At 47.8% G+C, this 17956-nt stretch overlaps 1 protein-coding gene across 1 annotated transcript; it reads right to left on the bottom strand.

Moving 5' to 3' along the window:
* Positions 1-1744: 1744 nt before the first annotated feature.
* On the bottom strand, positions 1745-3486 carry N7446_005033 (cholinesterase; the record flags this gene model as incomplete). The annotated part of the gene is made up of 3 exons (XM_058513781.1): positions 1745-2581; positions 2632-2978; positions 3033-3486. 3 exons carry the CDS (start codon positions 3484-3486, stop codon positions 1745-1747), a joined length of 1638 nt encoding a protein of 545 aa, XP_058375110.1.
* Between the last annotated feature and the right edge of the window lie 14470 nt (positions 3487-17956).

The raw sequence follows: 17956 nt of genomic DNA, 5'->3' as shown, positions 1-17956 counted from the left end.
AGGTCCATTCTCCTTTCTGATGCATTTTGAATTGCCCTTGTACGTACTTTGAGGACCGCTGTCAATCATGGCTCATTCTGTTCAAGTCGTCCTCGTTACTCTCCTGGCAATCATTCTTGGTTACCACAAGATTTATGTCCACGATGCGGTCCAGCTCTTCCCAGGCCTTGAAATTTTCTGGGGGAAAGGTGCTAGTTAAACATAGTATTCGCAAAATTATCTCCATTCAGCTTTTGATCCTAAAGAATGGGGATTTCCATTTTCCAATGTAGCATGTTTTACCCTCGCCTTTGAGCACGGTTAACGAAACCGTGACTGAGTGCAAGTATAAAAGACTGCTCTTGCACAGCAAATCGTGGAAGTGGCTACTTAGAAATGGCTGCTGCACAACACACCCGAGCGAGGCGATTTGTTCCAAGCAAGAAAGCAAAGCGCCAGAAACGATGTCGTCGTAAATCAACTCTGATGACAAAGACATGTGAATATAGCAAGAAGTGCGATGCGGATGTCTGGCTGGGCATACGTCTCCGTGAGACGGGCCAAGTATACATTTTTTCGGCGGATGCTTCGGGATTTTGGGCCTTTCTTGGCTCTCAGCTAGTACGTCGCCAATGCTATCTGATGGAAAATCGACTAATGGTTCCAGAATTCATATTATCCAAAACCGAAACTAGTAACGGACCGGAATCTTGAGGTAGCTTGACGCGCATACACAACTCGGGGATGTCAGATATGGATCAAGAGAGCAAAATAACGAAACTAAGGGACCTGGGAGCGCTCATCCAACCCTGATATCTACATCCTTGATTACCTATGCTTTCTAAGTATAGCGTCCCTTTCCATGCTTCTTGGATGACGCCTATTATACCTTGAATCATCTCCCATGATAGAGCTCAAGTGAACTTCCTCGATAGAGAATACAGCTGTAATCTGTCTGCTTCCTTCTCGCACCTGCTCATGATTTATGAAGAGCGTGCACTCGCTGTGCCCGTTATTTTTCTTTTTCTAAAGCGCTAAATCGTGAAGCCACGGAAGTAGAAGTCGGGTGAGAGCTGTGGACGCGTGGAATACACGCTTTCTAGAAAACGTGAAGTGCCGCACGGAAATGGAAGCCAGGTGAGAGTGGAAACCGGGTGAGAGTAGAAGCCAGATGAGAATGCACGCTATCAAGCAGTCGACCCAATGGCGGTCGGGGTGGAAAAAGGCGACGAAGAAGAATGACTCCTCAGGACAGTGTGACGGAAGGAGAAGGATGACGCCCGTTGGGAGTGCAGTGCCAGGTCCACTGTACTCCCTTGATGCAAGCGAGCACAAGAGCGGCAGCCGACAGCCAGGGGACTCAAAGGGACTTCTCACGGTGCAATTGTCCCTTAGGTCCACGTGGGAGTCACGCACAGATGGCGATGTTCCGTCTATACTCTTTAGACAAGCTCTTTGGAAACTGCAATTGAGCTCCACTCGGATGTCAGTCCTGATGGTACTTCGCCATTGATGATTACGGCACGGCTGGCATGGGTAATTCCTATAGGTGTGGCCTATTGAAGGTTTCTATGGCATCTTCGATACCTTTGCTGCATGGAGCACTGAAATTGTGTTGTTAATGACTACGCACTTGATTCTTGTGATTCTTGTGTCGTTAGGAGTGTGCCCAAATATAGTTTTCAAAATAAGAATAAGTAGAAAAATTTATCCAGTTCGGCCATTTATGATCAAATAGGACCATCGGTTTAATACCCTCCCCGACTTATAGTCGGAAATTCTGAATATTGTCCTTGAGAAACGCTGCGGCCTCACGGCGGAAGTCATCAGGAATCAACTCTGAGTGATCAGCGTACATATTTAGCAGTCGGTGACTCTCACTCCACTGCGGCCAGTGACCATATTTACCATCGTTACCGTCGTTTGGATCTAGTGAGTTGACAAACGAAATATAGTACGCGTGGAACGCGTCCGACGCATAATTTGGTAGGATGCCGAAGAAAACTTGGAGAAGATCGCTCCCGTGGAAGGTACCCAGGACCGGTGTTCCGTGGTCATAAGAGCTCATGTATGACCAGGTTGGAACGTCTGGGCTCATAGACTCCGACGCCTCCAGTAAAATGCGCCGACTGAGTGAGAACTCATGGTCCCCGATGATAGCGGCCAATCGTTTGAACTCGGGGTAGACGTTCCACCATTTCCTTGTGCGGAAAGGGGCGCCATCCTTGCTAATGTCGGCGTACAGTGAGACGAACTCATTGAGGACTTGCTTAGAACCGTTTGGAAAGAAGACGTTGCCAAGATAGTCCACAAGCACCCTCTCCTCTGTAATGTTGGACTGGAAAAGGGCAAAGAGCGTCCCCTCATCCTCTTGACTACCAGCAATGTAAGGGACCTTGGCGACCTTGTTTTTCAAAGCCAATTGGTCTGGTGATTCTGCCAGCACAACTCCATCAGGACGAGGGAGGTAGGAAAGCGCGAGGGATTGGTAGCCTAGCATGGCTGGAACAGAGCTCGTGGCATTGAGTAGAGAGGTATAGTCAAGGTTGCGAAGGCATTGCAGCGTATCTACAGCCGCCGAACAACCCGCACTGTCGACGACCTGTAGACTAATTAGCCTTGATCTCTCGCTGTAGGCTTTGGAAAACAAACGTTGTCGTAGATCCCCTGAGCTTTCGGACAGTCTGTTGCGTCCGCTGCTAGGAATGAATCTGAATTCATAATGGCCCCGCGGAATAGGGATTCTCCATTATGGGTATTATTGCCAGAATATAGGGCCATTTGGTCAAAGACAGACCAGGCCCCAGCAGACTCACCCCAAATCGTGACTTTCGCAGGATCCCCTCCAAACGCACGAATATTGTCTGCAACCCACTGCAGGCCCAGGCGTTGATCTAAAAGCCCCGCGTTGGACGATCCCTCTTCCTGGATTTCTCGACCAGGAAGAAATCCAAATCCTCCCATTCTATAGGCGACGGTCACCACAATCATAGGTTTGCCTAGCTCAACAGACTTCTTTACCCATGGTGTTCCATCATGCATCGAGTTCTAACCTAGTTGGAAGCCACCACCGTAAATGTAGAAGAGGACAGGAAGGTCGGCCCCCTCTTTGGCGCCCACCGGTCGATGAATATTGAGGTAAAGGCAGTCTTCGCTGGCTGCGAGAACCGGCTTCTGGAATATGGGGCTATTGATCAGAGTGGCGAAGAACTGCGGGAGAAGGGAATTTCCGTCTGTCGTGCTGGCGATGAATTGTGGACAGATATTCTTGTTTTTTGTAGCTTTGTAGACCCCATAAGGCTCGGTCAAGTGTACAGGGGGCTTGAAGCGGAGATTTTCAACCGGAGGCTTAGCGAAGGGTATGCCAGGAAATTGTTCGGTCTCGCCAGCTAATCCAATTATCGTAGCCGCAGGCGAGGCTATAGTGACAGTTGGGGTAGGGGAAGTACCATGAGCCATAGGTAAGATGGCAAGGATGGTTGCCCCGAGTGGCATATAGGTCTTCATAGTCGATAAATGTTGTCCGAAACTTATCAAAGAACCAAGGCCCAGACACAAAATGAAAAGCTGAAATGATCTAGAGCATTTACCTTTCTCCTTCCCCCAGGTTATATAATTCTCACCCAGCGTTTTATACTGCAAGAGCATGCCTTCGTTTGGCCTTCCACTTGTCCGAAGAATCCCGTAGCTTTTGGATCCATCCTGTGTGCAAAGATCAGCAGCTGGTGTGAAAACAGCCACTAGCAAGCCAGACGTACGAAAATACGCAGCTGAATTGAAACTAGGCCCAGAAGGAGGGAACTTCCTCAGTACCTTGGTAGTCCGTGTAGCACGCAATCCACACGATTGGCTGTGGAGCCCTCGGGCCAAAGGATTCAGTTTCAGACATCGCATTCGCCTAGGATAGCTAGTATAGGTATCAGCAGATAAGATCCTCCACTGGATGAACCGCGTTTTCCTCTCGTGAGGAGTTAATGTCGATCGGAGAGACTAATATTACAATCAGCAGCAGGATGATTCAGCAGATACCCAATCTCTTGCCTGTTTTATATAGTAATCGGAGTATTCTCGAAAACGGCATTCTAAACAGGAGCCTACAGATAGTTCTTCAATCAATCACCGATCGCTGGGATTGGTTCAATTGGCCCTCACGAGTACTAATCGATACCGATATCCTTAAGTCCGACAGTTAATCCTATATGACCTTATATTACCCCTGATTCTGGAGGCGCTACTTCACCAGCTACATCCAGGCCCGGCAACGTGGAAAGTTATCCTCTGAGTACATTCCTCTCCAGCCTGTGACATCCTGACCATGTAGAATATGGCACACGCTTGGTTTCTTTTTAAAAGGATCGACATAAAGAGACTGCTCTATTCCTGCCTAAGATTTTGGTGGTTTCACTAGGTCTCAGCCACAAATTTGCTAACGTCGAATCCAACCGGAAAAGAGCTGCGACGCAACTCTAATTGCAAGGTCTATTGCTAAAACCGGTATCCCACCGGTCATCCCACAGCTTGTACTCCACTTGATTATGAATTTGCTAGTGTTACAAAACGTGGATAACTAGTTATAACGTAATTCACAAGCGGGCCGCTCACACAAGCGAGCCGCTCACCTCTAAAACACATAGTAAATGCGATTTTTCCAGGTCACGATGACGATGATAATGATGATGAATTCATTTGCCCGATGTAGCTCGTTCTAAATACATGCTGCTATGCGGGAGTGCTGTCAGGCCAGCCGACAGCGAAAAAGGGTTGTCTCCAGCCCGCACGACCTCTAACTGGTCTGGTCGTCTAGAGGTGAAATACGATAGAATACGACGCTTTGTTTCCCAGCGCCCCACTCAGATTGCGCTAAACTTAACTCGGTCAGCCAAAGTCCCCACCATCTTTTTGATATATTTCTGGTAGATCAACAAAATTGCCGTAATTACAGATTCCGGCATTGAGCAGACCATACTTGCCGAAACGCCCTGGGGCCATAACACTGGAATTCGAAAGCTGATTACCACCAGACAATCACAGTTTGCTTCTCGGTCTGTACTTATAAAGATATAAGTTATATACAGATAATTCCCTCCCCATCTTCCCGCAAAAAGTAATGCAGATTGTGGATATCAGACAAGAGATTCCCGAAGCTCTCGAACATCCATGTTTTTCTCTTCGGAAAATAAATCTTGTTCACGTTCGTTGATTGATCCGCCATACTTTGCAGTTGTAAAATGGCCGCTTTCAAAGGTGGGGGGCATCCACATTATTGTAACTAAAGAAATCAAATACTGTGATTGCTGAGTCATAAGAACACGATAAACGCCAGAGTCGAGAGCTATATAACCACTTTTTCATAGCTCCAGTGTTCTCGTCCACCACAAATGACTCTAACCTCGAAATATCAACATTCCTGCCCCAGCGGAGTTAACCACGCTAGTTTCCATTGGGACGAGCAAACAAAATAATAGAAACTCGACAGGAAGACTCGGCCGGTTGAAGAATACGGTGCTGTACTGTACTCGAGATTGTCTCTACAGGACTGTTTGTCGAATGTTGATCATTAAGCTAACATCAGTCGGGATAAAATAAGGGTTGTGCCATTTGGTGTTGGTAGGCCCGCCCACTTATCAGCCCTTCCAAACCTCGTTGTCATTCTGGCCTCAAAAAGCAAGTAGACCAGAACAAATGTTCTTTCGCCGTGTTCCCTTGTATAGTCTGTAGAGCATCCAGTTATACTGTATCTATTCCTAAAGTAGGCCTCTTTTCGTGAACATATTATCGCCAGTGGCTCCGACTGTGGTTTATCATCCAATTGCCCGGCCCGTGTCTGTTGAGAACGCCTCAGGTTAAATTCCCCGTATTATTGTCACAAAATCTACACTGATTTACTCGGCTCATGAATTTATCTTTTCCCAAAACTGGAGAAAGGCTCTGCGCGAGATCTAACCGTGCAAAGTTTGGACAACGCCGAGAAGTTTATGCTGAAATTGCTGCTGCGCTATTCAAGAGTAGGGTTGATGTGTCTGAAAAGTTGAAATAAAATTGGTAAAGGAATGTGAAGGGCTGGTAAAGTGGATCCAACAGTGATGTTTGATGGCAATTTGAACGTATTAGCTAAGGATACGTCAACTGGCTTAGGGTCGATGATAACTAACAGGCAATCAGGTGATAGCAGGGAGAGTGGAGTGCTAGATCGATGATAAACACGCCGTTCAACTGGATTATTCAGAAGTTGTTTGTAGCTTTGCGCACCAACTGCCCCATGATCTCGAGCATGACCAAATATATAAGTTGTCAGGCCGGGCTGGTTGAATGACAGATAAACAATTGTTTACCTAGAAACTAATTGCCCAGGATAACTATGAGTCGAATAACCACACTCTTTTCTGCGATTTGTTACCAAACATTAAATTACCTGTTCCCAGCATTTTCTGTCCGCAATATTCCACTTTTCCACTTTCTAGCCATATTGAACTGTTCTTTTAATCAGAGTAACAATGTCTTCTGTTTAATTGTTCAATTTTTATAAGCTTTGAGGCTGGCTATTCAATTTGGGCATTCGCCCAAGAATAACGGATTGGTCACCACACCCAGCCACCTTCACTCTGCCCCTCTTATTCCACAGAGCTAAACTCTCTGGTCAAGCTAATAGTTTTTTGAATAAGAAAAGGGTGGGTGAAAGATATTTTGCGGATATCTTCACCAGTCGGCAATGCACGTGCTTTCTCCTTGATGTTGACAGATGTTCAGCTTCGTATGGCGTCTACTTCCTATCCTTGAAGGTCTCCAGGTTTCCGATGGACCGACAAACATCGACACGCGTTGGCCTTTCTTGGAAGAGCAGATCGCACATTTTGAGTGTGTATAAAGCCTGATAGCAGAGATAGGTATTCATATGGGAGACTTCCTCCGCTAACTGTCATGACGAAATAGGAACATCAGTCGACTCGAATTCTACAGCCACCAATGGGCAAGATGCCAATGATCCAATTAAGAGGAACGCGCTACATGTACCTACAGGGCTCTAATCAATTCTTGAAACACCATGGTAGACTCGCAAGACGTCAAAATAGCCATCCATTTCATGCGCTAGAGTTTTCCTCGATACCCCAAATGGTGTGCCAGAACTCACTGACGAAAGGACCGCCGTCTTCTAAAATTTCTCGAAAAATTCATTCTCACCAATTTGACCAAGAACAGAAACAATGTAACGTGTTACAAAATTCCTCATGGCATCAACTTTCTCACCGCAATTTGGTGGTGTATTCATGTAGACAAATCGAACAAGTTCAATGATACCACTCACTCCCGTATCATAAAGTTTGAAAGGCCGCGGGAGATTCGAGACGCCGTCCACATCCCTACACCACGCCGCGACCAGGTTGGATACCGTGCTCCTACGACGGCTGCTTGCGGTGTCAGGGATCGATCCGAATCTCTGTGTTGCAGACCACTCTCCAATTTCCGTTGCCGCATATCACGGACGCGTGAACACGGTTGCTTGTCTACTGAGTATGGAGGGCGTGGAGATCAATGGAAGGGATGTAATAGATCCGCCTATTTGTCGAGCGGTTGCACATGGCCATCTCGATGTGGTAAGACTCTTAGTGCAGCAAGGCGCACGTCTGAACATCAATGAAAGCACGATCGCAACTCACGACACTGCTCTCTGCATTGCCGCCGGTGGTGGTGACTTGGAGATGGTCGAGGCACTACTAAGCCATGATCGGATTGATATGAACCTCAGGAATCAATGTTCTGAGGATCCATTGATGTTGGCGGTCAAGGGCGGGCATTCTTCGATTATTGATGCACTTGTGGTCAATCCCAGACTGAAATACTTCAGTTTGACAAAATCCCTGGATCTAACAAGGAACGATTGCATCCAGAGGGCCATTCGAAGCAGAATGGAAGATGCCAACAATCCACAAAGATTGTTGAAGCGGTCTCCAGGGAGAAGGTTTGGTGTTCTGTACGAGCTGGCGACATCTACTTCGGGTAGCTGTCGTGATGCAATGCGGGACGGCCGAGTTAATCGACACTTCCTCCGCTAGCTACATTGCCCACATTGTCACTGGATCCGTAGTTCCTTGTTCATAACATATTGGGTTAGTAAACGTGGAATTGTCCCAGAGCATGCGGGAGTATTGCAGACACATTTTACGAAGACTATTCTGTGCCCTTCTTACTGTAATCAGAAGACAAGCAACCGTGTCCACACTTCCGTGCGATGCGGCACCAGACATTGGAGAGTGGCCTGCAACACAGTGATTGAGATCTATTCCTGGCACCGCAAGCAGCTGCCGTAAACTGCAGTGTCCAATCTGGCTGCCCCGTGATGAAGCGATGTAGAAGGTCCCTCGCGCCTCCCGTAGCCTCCGACGAAGTTAACATCGATGCCGATCTCGGCCAGTAGCCTTTCGGTTATCTCATCGTATGACAAGTGCGTTGACAGCCAAAGAGGCGTATTGCCTTCTTTGTCTTTGCAGTCCACATTGGCACGAGGATAACTCAGGAGCATATTGACCACTTCGAGGCGTCTGCTATGGACGGCGACATGGAGGGGCGTATCACCATTCGGGTCGTGGGCGTCCAAGTTCAGACCCTTTTGTCCGAGAAGCTGCTTGACTGCATCTAAGGAGCCATAGGATACTGCTTGGTGAAGAGGTAGCTCAGCATCCTGTGATGATTGGGTACCAAGAAATACCTTGGCCATCGGATCGTTTGAAAAAATCATTTCCATCACGGGTCTATTGAAGCGACATGCCCACTCTCATGGCGAGTGGCCCGAATCGTCCTGTAGATCAAGCTCGCTGCCTCTAGAAAGTAGCAGATGCACGAGCCCTATTCGGCCTGCGAAGACTGCTAGGTGGAGCGCCGTTCGGCCGTCTTTGTGCTTGACGTCCACCTGGACGTTGGGTTGTTCTAGAACGCGCTTGACGGTGGAAAAAGTTCCGTAGTGGATGGCATACCACAGGGAGCTCTCCCGCGCTTGATTTTGAATGTTGATGTCTAGATTTCCACGACTCAGCAAGAGGTCCCGCACAGCAGCGGAAGAGTATTTGAGCGCCCTCATTAAAGGAGTTTTGCCTCGGTAAAATGCATTGATGTTGGCGTTGTGCTGGAGCAAAGCCTCTGCAAGACCAACGTTGTCGTATTTGACGGCCAAGTGCAACAGATTGCTGTTCTGGAATTTGATATTGTATTTCCAGATGCTGGGCTGCAGTCTAAAATCAAGGTCTTTGCATGATTTTGCGAGGGCAAATAATGCACTACCGTCCAAATACGACACAATCCACAGCAAAAGCTCGTTGGGCAGGTCTCTGATATTTGGCTCTAATGTATTAGCTCATCGGTAAACTCCGTAAGAACGAATGAAACAGACCATGATGGGACAGCGGATTGAGCTAACGAAATGTAGATGGGGGTGAGGTGAGAGTTGTGAAAGTAGGATATGGAAGGCATTTATATACTCACCTCAGCCAAATTCCACGGTCAGCTATGAGTGTAGTCTGTCAGTCCGCTGAGAGGTGCGTAGCAATCACACGGCAGCAACGAAGCCTTGACAACAATGTTCAGGCGGAGTTGGAGAATCTCTGGAGCCTAGCTCCTGGGAACGCCAAAATTGTTCCTGGTAGTGTGTCGATGGCCTGGGAACCGAATCTGTCTCTACGTATCCACATCTTGCATCTAGCGCCATAAGAACAAATCACAACCTATCACGCACTTCGAAATCCATAGGCAACCCAGAATCTAACGCAGCATTTATCGACTTCGCTGCCTACCGCAGTAGCCAATCTATTCGCCAATGTATGGTCCCCGCGATGGATAGTCAAATGTGCAGCTGATTGCAGCAGTGGTCAGGAATGATATCCCTTCATGCAGGCCACTGACCGGCTGTATACGGCGCATACTGCGTGTGAATGCATTCTTCGACGTACCGACTGTTTCAAGGAAGTGTTCCATGCCAGCCACGCAGCCATGTAGGTAAGGAGCCCACGGCGATGGCATATAAAGCTGGCGAGGGAACGCCGCAGTGATTGCCGAACACCACCACAATCCGAAGCATTTTCTGCCTTTGACGACTACCTCAATAACTACCATGCTGCCTTGGAATCCGTTTCTTGTTTGTGAGATAGAGGTCAGCCCCAATGGCCGTCATGGCTCTTGTTGCGGGACGACGAAAAAAGGCGAGCCGTGCAAAAACTCGATCAAAGTTGAAGACACCAAGGTCGGCCATCAAAAGTTGACCACTCTCGCCAGAGAACCGTTTGACTTGTTATCGTTGCAGTCGAAGCTCTGTGATATCGCCAGAGACTTCCTCTGCGCGAGATGGCACCGGCAACGGCAGGCCGACCAAGTTGGCCAGCAGTGGTATGAAGCCGCCGTCCGCAACCAGGCGCGAGTACCACATGGCTCCAGAATGGCTTCTCCGTCAGTCATTGTACACCGGAGCCAGCGTCAGACATCGTCAGCCTCCAGGCGACGCCCTGCATCAGACAACACCCGGTCATCACCACCACCGGTGCCCCTGTCAACCAACCCCGAGCCAGTGCAGCCATTCAATCCATTTGTGACTTCCACAATGCTGCGGACGAACAGTGTTCCATGGCGTGTTTCGCCGGCCCAACCGGCTATTCTGGCGTCGGTCGCTAATATCCGGGCGGGTTTCCAAGAATTGACGCTCCAGAGTCTCGCCCCGAGTGAAGAGGTCGACAACATCCACTGTGTGTTTTGCCTGGCCGATGATGAAGACCATGCGAACGAGCATGTGATCTTGCGCTGCCGTCAGTGTACATCGCTCTGCCATCTATCCTGCGCGGAAGAATGGTTCGAAAAGCGAGATACAGGCTTTAGCACCTCATGCTGTGTGTGGTAAGTGTGGATGACCTTTATTCTGCGACCAGGATACTGATGATTACAGTCGAAACGAAGGAGCCCTAGATGCCTTGATTCGCCCTTTACCAATCACCTCATCGGATGCCGAAACACATTCCGTCCACACAGCAAGCGAATCGTCTCCCACTAGTGGGCCCCGTCGCTCAGCCAGACTAGCAAGGCCTCATCTACCGCGAGACCCGTCCACCTCTGCACCGCTTCGCCGGTCGGCACGACTCTCCGCTCTGCGTGGGCGATCGTAGGGTGCAGGCGAGGTAAGATGGAAATAGAACAAGGGACGGCCAATCGCACGCGAGTGCACCTGACCGACACTCGGCATCGTGACCAGCAACTGTCGCCATAGCATTGATATAGATTTTTGAAGCAAGCCTAGCAAGAAATGAGATCCCGGTTTTTTAGACTTCAGATTACAAGGCGGCCGTTCATCTTTGCAAGTGCTGGACACCACTAGACCTTAGCCAAAAGATACTGGCTGCGTCGCTCAATTCGAATCTGACATAGTTACCTTACCAGCGATGACAAAAAGACACGGATTCAGCTCAGTGGAGCCGCGTCGAATAAGGCGGAGGTTGTTGACAGAAAACGCAACTCGCGGGGCTGGAGCAACTGACAGATTGCTGTGCTTGTTGAATTGACTGTAGAAATCACTATGTTGACCCTGGAACCTTCAAAAGCATTTCTAGGGGCTGTTTATCCCCTAGGAAAGCGAGGTCTACCACTGGGATCTTCACTTAGGTTCCTGACTGAATACGAAACTGGCTCTGGGAGCTATGACGCCCCTGGGAGCTTATGTTAGAGACCTAGAGTCACTATACTGCCTTCCGAGATCGCAGAAGCTCTCACAAGACACCTTCACAGGACCTGCGCACAATTCTGCGTCATTCGGTCACTCCTAGAGGGCCAAATTATAGCCCCAGGAATCAAACAAATCGTCAACAGGAACGCGGCTTTGATTCCCCGTGGTGGGGATACCAGACCCCAGAAGCTACATCGGGTTTCCTGGGGGCTATGTGGCTCCTAGAAGCTGCTTCTTTGTTCCCAGAAATGTTATAGGAGCCCCTGGGAGTTATCTTACTCCCAGGGTCAAGAGATGAGCTCCTAGCACTGATCGAATCGTCAATAGGAGCGTGAGAAGTTTCTTTATAGTAACAGCGGATAGTCTTACGAGCCGCGAATAAAACCCGCGTAGTTGACTCTACGTTCACACTGGCCTACGGTTTCTAAATATTACGTATCGATGGCTTCAAATGGTGTTGGCTCTGAAGATTTGACGTTGAGTATCAGTTATGCAACACAGATCCATCGCCGAGCGGAATTCAATAACTCATAGGATATTCATCCTACAGGATTTCATCAATCAATCATAGATAGTTCATAGCGATTTCCAGATCTCCAGAGCTCTCCCCAAATCACGAAGCATAATTTGGATCACCTTGTAGGAATAGTTGAAGTGGATATGAACGTTCCTCGATCAATCTATCCAGTTCATGGGCAATGGCAAGGCTTGTTTGCAACCCCGCCATCCTCATTTCTTGGTTTGAGTAGGGGGAAAACGGCTTTTCCAAGAGAGGTATGTAAACTGTAAATAATCATGTACCTAGTAACAGATGTGGGCCTCACCGTCGCACTCTATCTCTTGTGGAGAAGTCTCTAGCGTTGCATATCTCTAAGGAGCCAACAGTAAGCCGGGAAACTATCCCATATTGTTTGATTTTGCTACAGTACGTTAAGTTACTTACTTCCTCATCTTAAATGTTGAGGGCTGGGAATGGACCGACCGATTGCATATCAACGTCTATAATTTTCCACCTTGAGTATATATATTGAATCCACCTCCAGCGGAAAGAAACAGAAAACAAAACCACACTAGAACTGGCTGCCTTCACATCAGTTTATAATAATGCATTGCAAAGATCTCTCACCTCGGGCTAGACATGGTTCGTATGTCCCGGTGGAATGAATACGCCTTGCTTACAGCAATCAGATTGGAAACGTGCGGAGGACTATTGCTTGGCCTTTGAATCACAATTCGTTTTGAAAAGGTGGAGAGAAGGTTATCGTATGACGAAGGCGATGATGATGTCCCGCGTTCAGATGTCGTCTCACGCCTTTGATCTTAAGATCGCGCATTACAAAGATGTTTCGTGCCAGGCTAAAGGCTTCCGACGCCAAGTCAAGAAGGGGCTTTTAACGGCCAAAGAGATGGAAGAGAAAAGGCAAACTGTTTACAGTCTCTATGCTGATGCTATGAATGACCTCGAGAGATGGACCGGTAAGGGTCCTAAACTGTTAGTAACGCAACATTGGGAAACTAACTTTTTGCAGAGTACCGGTTCCCACTAAATTGGACATGAGAACTTGAGCATAGACTACAGTGAACGATGGAGCCGCCATACAGTATCTTTAAAAGACCTACGCACGGCAGCGCGGTATAATCAAACAGCAAAGAAAAGAGAATCATCAAGCATCCCGTGCCATTCGCTTCCTACTCCAACAAGTATGCTGATTTGATAAAAACACGTTTTGCTTCTCTCTATTTACACTCTCCTGTTCTTCGGAAATAAAGTAATTAACACGCAAGCGGTGGAGGATCAACTAAATGTAGAGCACCCCCTCAGCAATGAAGGATTTTGGTTGAGTGATCACCATGCGTTTTGACCTATACTTGTCTCCACTTGCTTATAATATACAGATTGTGGGTAATGGAATCAGAGGATTGATGATAAGTCTGGCCTATGTTGGTTTGTCGACACAACTTGACAGCTAGAGCAACCGCGACACGATTTCTATCTGCAGTGTTCTCCAGACTGATACGTACCAATTGTCTGTTAGGTGACGCCACAGTGGGACTTTTCCGGAGAGGTAAAGGCAGGCAATGTGTTCTCTGCAGTGCTGATGGAAACGGTACACGATGATGGTGAGGAATACAAGATTCTAGAAAATGTGTCAACGGTTTACTTTTATGATGGTCCTCATAAAAATAGTGTCAGCACCAAACACGGAAAACCACTAAATTGAGTGGATCCAAAAGATTCTTCAAGACCCGAGTAGCTATTAATGACCTGAAATATATGATACATGGGATGCTTTTCACCTCCGGGAGGCGTCGTGAACTCCAGTGACTAATCGTTGAGCCGTCCACTATTGAGCGTTTACTCACCAGTACACCAATCCACTTTGAAAACATAGTGAGTCTGGTATTCAAACTCGCAGGATCAAACCAGGTCTTAAATCCTGATATGTAGGCTCTTCCCATTCTATCAAGCAAGGCAACCCTGAAAAGCCACCGCCGACCACATCACTCAGCATAGAAAGAAGAAAAGTATGTTTTATCTGATAAAACCACGTCCTCTGTTGGTAAAGCGTCCACTGGCTGGAAGCTTCGAGAACAGCGGGTCCTCAACCAGAAAATGAAGAGTGTTCTCGATAGAACAACTAGTATTGGATCACCACTTTCCTGCTTTATAGACAAGCATGCTAAAAGCCGACGGCACCACATTCAATCAATATCAATAGTTGTCACAGTCATACTGTATATATACACCGAAAGAATATGATGATTGGTAACGGAAAGTCATCCTGCTGAAAGAAGTTTAATATTGATTTTGCATTGTCTTCTTCACTCAAGAGAATACCAAGGAAGCACCGGGTGGTATTGATGTGGTTTCTATATATCCATATTGATTGAATTAACCCGGTCCTACCATTCAACCAACCTGTTACATTCCCTCGGACAACGATCTTGGGACATCCATAGTTTCAATACCAACAAGCCATCTTTGAACCGTCTCGGGTGCTTGTTCTTCGAAGACCAAAGGATGCTTCGCCATATAATTCTTCACGATGCTCAGCGATTGCAGAACTTGGGACTTTTCAAGATGCGCTGCCAATCCAGTGTAGCTTGCTTCCATATGACTGTGGCTCTGACTTATCCTAAATGACAAGCCTGGCCATCGCTGCTGATTATTTGGATGGGTAATGTGCTGGTGTAAGCCTTGGTGATCTGTTGGCCGACCACCGACTAGCGCTCCGGATGCATCGCCGGTCAAAACCGACGATTCGATCCTCGCAACGCTTGCAGAGCCATTTGCAGGCGGTATCGGTCCAGGAGTGAAGGTAGGGACTTGGTTGCTCGAGCACAAGTCGGACTCCGTATATTGGTTGCAGGGCTCGGTACTGTATTTTGTAGTTCTCGGGTCAGACGTGAAATCGACAGTATCAAATGAATGAGAATCCAAACCTCTCTCTCCCAGGCTTAGTTGGAGATACCAAGCTGGTATCGGCCTTTAGTTGGGTGGGCTTAAGCTCGCTGCTTCTCTTTGGACGTTGGCTACTTCGGCGCATTTCACATTTCTGACGTTTGCTAGACTTGGTTCGTACAACCTTATCAACCTTCCCGGCTTTGGAACCATCGTTCTTGGGTCGAGGTTGGATGACGCAATATTTGGGGCGCAAGGGTGGAGGAGAGGGAGAGAGCGCGGGAGTTGCCCAACAGGGTGATGGAACAGGTAACCCGTAAATAAAGTCCCGGGATTGAATGCCAGCCTCAAAAGAGCTGTTGCCAACGGCTGAGTGGTATGATGAAAGGCATTGCGGTGAGGTGTATAAGTATGGGTAACTCATCTGACCAAATGCGAACTGGTCCCCGGTGTCCATGTTGATCCGGAGTGGAGAATCTTGAAAGGGCTCGCGATTCATTCCAAGCATATAAGGAGATAACTACCTCAGCACATTTCTCAACAGTGAACGGTATATTCAACAATGATTAAGAATGAAAGAGATAGTTCCAGATCGCCGGGGAGTAGGATGGATCTCTCTTAACGAGAATTGGGGCAAGGATTGGCGCTTCTTTCTCGCTCTCAGGGCATTGCACTAGCGAAATGCTCTAACCACACAACATATTATGTGACCATGCTCTCATTCCTATTGGAAGATAGCGTAAAGGCACGAAACTTTGATCTTGCTGGAAATAGTTCGTCCGAGCAAGCCGCAACTGGCGGCAATGTCGGGTTCTGAATCATAGCCGGTTGCATGACCTGGTCTTAATGGCTGAGCCTTGCTCGCAAGGCCCCGCGGCAACTGGATGATCAGCCCGTGTTTCCAGGTCGAGTGCATAGCAATAATGCCAAGCCATACGTAGACATTACTAGGGGTAATCTAGCACTTCGGCCCATGGTCGATCCATTGCCCCTCACATTCTGACTTCTCTTCATCTTCTTATTCTAGGGTATTTATCAGGATCACACTCTTTGGTATTCCACGAAAAGACTCAACTTCCAGAATGACCTTTAAATGGCTGAAAGGCAGCTCCAAGGGTGTGTCAGCCCAAAATGAACCGGATTCAGATGAAAGCCTGACAGTGATGAATGGGCGTATTCTGCCAGACCTGCACAGAAATGCTTTGGTACCAAGCTTTCATACTAGCCCTTCTTTTCTAGATAGCCTTATGGCTAATAAAATGTCAAGGCCCAACCAACGTCGGCTCCGATGCACGACAGTCAGGACCAGGTAAGTCTACCCTAAAGCCAGTCCGTACATTCTTGTACCTTCCAACGACTGTTACTGACCATTCTCTTTTTCGCATGAAGCGACTATCCCATGATATACATATTCCGTCTAGTCGGCTTCTTCCCAACCCCGATGAACGGAGACAACAGGGTACCTATGGCACGCCTTCTCAGTACGTGGCTTGAGTATTCACTTGCATTACTATAGCCACCATCGACTGCCGCCGGGGACCTCAAGGTATCGGTCATGAAAACCAACGAACGTATACCTTCAATGACTGCACATTCATAACACAAGCATGGTAATTATTGGGAGCGCAAGCTCTAAGAAGGAAACTGTGGTCCTCCGTGATGTTAAAAGTGGCCGAGGCTTTTTTGCCAATGGAGACATGGATAAAGAAACCTTCTTGAGGGAATTCTGTGGAAAGAAGTAGTTTTAGTGGAAGCCTAGGATATTATGCCGCTATTTTCTCTTTGATTTGATATGGACCAAGTAGACATGCAAAGCAGGTCGAAGCTACCGTTCAATACCTCCCAGCAAGCCTTAACTCCCCTTTGTATTCTGTGCTATTCCGCAAGGGGATGATCAAAACAGACCCAATATACTGGTTCTTATTCTATACCTCCCAAAGTCTTTTGAAGCGGGGAGTCCAAAGGAGGTAGCTGTGGGGTAGTGGGTTTGGAAAGGGAGAATATTGGGGTTCTCTGGTATTCTCGACGACAAACGACTGCTGACATGCAGGTACGCAAAGAGAATGGGGGCCGCAGCTTGAGTATTGAACCGAGGAATGGACTTGGTGGCTACTGAATAGCCTACATGCAGTCTGGCAGAAGGATGCGCTCAAATTACTTGAACTTGGTGCGAAGACTGACCATGCGAATCCTTCCTCACGACGTGGACTGCATTTGCCTATCAGACAGAGCCCTAGAGCCGAGTCAAGCTTTGAAGATTTATCACCAGTTGTACCTCCTTCTGAATTGATGACAGACCCTCACTTGCATCACGATACTCTTGATGAACGACCACAAATAATGTGATTGAAACTTCAACCGCTGTAGCTTCGGCTGAGGTTTAGAGACAGTATTCTAACCACAACGGATAACGGTAGAGTAGAGTATGCGGCGGTTTGATCATACGGGTGATGTCTATCACGTTCAAACAACAAAGCGGGAGAGCTGTCTGGTGCGGTCGCAGGGCTTCTGGCTGGCGTCCGACTAGCCCTTGCAACCAGACCATGTCATCCACCCTGTGGCATTGAAGAATTTTCTTACTCCAACAACACAAGGCCGATCCGTCTTGCCGATATTAGCTTTATGCGGTATTCTGGTTGAACAACCTCAAACAATCATGCACGAGGATCGGCCAACGAAGAGACGGATGGGAAAGGCCAGGAGCTCGGTGGGCCTGAGGATTGTCGTTTTTGGAACTGCTATTATTCAACGCAAGTTTGAGTCCCTTGTTAGCTGAAAGATTCTTGGATATCAAGGCATTTCGGTGGCTAGACCTTCCAGTCTCAAGCCCGAAGAGCTTCGGTTGGGATGGCTCGAGAGGATTCGGTGAGATTTAACTTACT

This window comes from Penicillium canescens, assembly GCF_028828765.1.
Source record: "Penicillium canescens strain IBT 15451 chromosome Unknown utg000003l_segment0_segment0, whole genome shotgun sequence".
Taxonomy (NCBI): domain Eukaryota; kingdom Fungi; phylum Ascomycota; class Eurotiomycetes; order Eurotiales; family Aspergillaceae; genus Penicillium; species Penicillium canescens.
Note: the sequence above shows the minus strand (reverse complement) of the source record. Positions and strands in the feature narration are given on the sequence as shown.